This window comes from Puma concolor, chromosome B4, assembly GCF_028749965.1.
Source record: "Puma concolor isolate L17-30 chromosome B4, mPumCon1.1.hap2, whole genome shotgun sequence".
NCBI lineage: Eukaryota > Metazoa > Chordata > Mammalia > Carnivora > Felidae > Puma > Puma concolor.
The window spans coordinates 67,138,193-67,141,217 of record NC_141673.1 but is presented as its reverse complement, the minus strand read 5'-3'; the positions used below and the strand labels follow the sequence as shown (position 1 = coordinate 67,141,217).

The 3,025-nt window shown below is 45.4% G+C and overlaps 1 protein-coding gene across 1 annotated transcript; it reads left to right on the top strand.

Moving 5' to 3' along the window:
- Positions 1 to 1,207: 1,207 nt before the first annotated feature.
- Positions 1,208 to 2,260, top strand: LOC112867809 (olfactory receptor 11A1-like). The gene has a single exon (XM_025930847.1). The coding sequence runs from the start codon at positions 1,208 to 1,210 to the stop codon at positions 2,258 to 2,260; it is 1,053 nt and encodes a 350-aa protein (XP_025786632.1).
- Positions 2,261 to 3,025: the final 765 nt, after the last annotated feature.

Genomic DNA, 3,025 nt, shown 5'->3' with positions numbered 1-3,025 from the left:
AATTTATCATTGGAAAATTACTGTGATTAATTAATTTATTTATTCTTTTATTCATTCATTCTACAAATACTGATCAAGGTCTTCGTCTGTGTTTGGTGTTAGTGTAGTATTGTTAACGACTAAGAGAAGGAATCTTATTACAGGGTAGAAATGTCTAAATAACTGACATTAGGGGAGATAAATTGACCAAGTGACCTGTAGAAAGAAATAGGGCAGCAAGCCAAAAAAAAGGAAGTATTCTCAGCTTCCAATAAACTGATTAGAGTCTGAGCAGTTTGAAAATGGCTTTACTTGTGAGCACTCTGGACTCTGAAAATGGCTTTACCAATGGTCACCAGGCCACTTTTCCAAGGAAAAGGAATGGCTTCCAAGGGGAGTGGAATCTAGGTTAATTCAGATCTTTCTAGATTGTATCTCACATAGAATAAATGCTATAAATTTCTCATCAAAATTTCCAAGTCTCATTTTCTCGGAAAGGGAATAACAGTATGAGATGAGGGGTTACTTCAGGAATGTGCATGACCTCAGAGTAGGACCACCTCCCCACTAAGTAATGGGTACTCCTCCCACCCCTCCAGAAGAGGTCACCAGGTGTGTTCTGCTGTTGACGCTCAGCCAAGACTGTCAGTAAACAGCTCACTGATGACTGGAAGAGCCCTACGCTGCTCTCTGATACCGATATTTCTATCACTCAGGAAGGATTTGAGAAAGCACTATAGGATAGTAGACTATGGAAGGAGATTTGGAGTCAAGCAAACTTGGGTTCACATCATGACTCCATCATAATTGCCTTAAATAATTGACTTAATCCCACTGGGTCTCAGTTTCTCCTCTATATACAAGAGACAATAAGGGCTATCTTTAGTGCTTGCTGTGATGAATAAATAAATAAATAAGCCAAGTATAGCGTGTGGTCCTAATAGGATCTTTGTTAAAGTTAACCTTCTTCTAGGGGTGCCTGAGTGGCTCAGTTGGTTAAATGGCCGACTTCGGCTCAGGTCATGATCTTGCAGTCTGTGAGTTCGAACCCCGCGTTAGGCTCTATGCTGACAGCTCAGAGCCTGGAGCCTGCTTTGGATTCTGTGTCTCCCTCTCTCTGCCCGTCCCCTGCTCATACTCTGCCTCTGTCTCTGTCTCTCTCAAAAATAAATAAACATTAAAAAAATTTAAAGTTAACCTTTTTCTCTTCTCTTGGGCCCAGATCTAGATGAGGAAGCAGTCCAGTGGTGATAGTGAAAACCAGACCACCTGGCTGATCCTGGTTGGCTTTGGGGAGCTGCAACACCTGGGCTTCCTCCCCTTCACCTTCTTTTTAGCCATCTATGTGGTAACAGTTGGGGGCAACGCCCTCATTGTGCTGGCTGTGGCCTCCAGTCGGACACTCCACACACCCATGTACTTCTTCCTCTGCCACTTCTCCTTGCTGGAGATTGGCTACACCTCCACCATCATGCCTCAGCTGCTGCAGAGCTTCCTGAAAGGGAGGGAGGCCATCTCACTGGTCAGCTGTCTGGTCCAGTTCTACATGTTTGCCTCGCTGGCTGCAGTTGAGTGCCTCCTGCTATCTGCTATGTCCTATGACCGTTACCTGGCCATCTGCCACCCGCTTCGCTACCCTGTCCTGATGAGCCCATGGTTGTGTGGCTGCCTGGCTGCTGGAGTCTGGGTCAGTGGATTTTCTTTCTCTGCCTTCACTCTGGCCCTGGCAGCCCCTCTGACCCTCTGCCCTGGCAACAGGGAGATCGACCACTACTTCTGTGACTTTGTTCCAGTTGTAGGGCTGTTCTGTGGAGATGTGGGGGTTATGTGGGCAGCTGGAGTGAGCATCTCAGGCTTTCTGACACTGGTCCCCTTCCTGTTGATTGTGGCATCCTATGCCTTCATCTTAAGGACTGTGCTGCAAATACCTTCAGGCCATGGTAGACAGAAAGCTTTCTCCACCTGTTCCTCCCACCTCAGTGTGGTCGGGGTGTATTATGGCACTCTCATTGTGGTCTATGTAGCCCCAACAGACCACATGGCCCCCTTGCTCCGAAAGGCCTTCTCTGTCCTCTACACTGTATTCACCCCTATGGTCAACCCCATTATTTACAGCCTCAAGAACCAAGAGGTAAAGGGGGCCCTTCATAGGCTCTGGGGACAGCTCATCCCAAGTGATACCCCACTGAGGGGGAATAGGACAGCAAGCGACTTCTTCCTGGATTCCAGCTTAGCCCCCTCCTCAAAGTCTAGAGGACTAGAGACCACAGTGAAAAGATGAATACTGAGGGATTGAAAATAGATGTCTGACAAAATAACGTAACTTCATTTTTCCAGTTGGGATGGGGTAGGGATCAAAATCTCATGCCTTATACAGGGCCAAAATATTATAGACACTCCATAAATATTAGTTGACAAAAACGAACGAATGAATGAATATGGAAAAGAATGCAAGAAAGAGCAGAGAACAATACCAAGTGGGGAACATCTGCAAATTATTAATCTAAGATGGCAAGACTAAGGTTGGCAGATAGAAAACGGAAGGGGTAGGGAGATGGTAATGAGGACCACAATTAACATCTCCTGACATGCTTCAAATGAAATCTCAGAAACAGAGACAGACTTGAGCGTAAAGTCTATGGAGCAGTGATGTAGGTAGTGATGGTGCGAGAGCCAGTTCCCCTGCATCCAGACAAGGCATCCCCTTGGGAGAGGAGGAGTCAGCCATTCATACCTACAGCCCAAGAGGCCAACTGGGCCACTGCTCTGAGAGTTCCCATTAGTCCTCCTGTTGTTGATGTCAGACAGGTAGGAAGTAGGGAAAAGGAAGGAGACAATTAAATGAGAAAAGAAAGACATAAATTAAACTCAACAAGAGAATTCTGTAGTCTTCCCTCTATCAGAAAATCTTCGAAACCTCTTAAAAATGACACCAAAAAATTCTAATTTTTTATTTGAATTGTATCAACATATTTCTCAAGGTATGGGATGTGGACCACCTGGTACCAGAATGATCTAGAGTAGCTGTTTACAAATGAAGACTTCT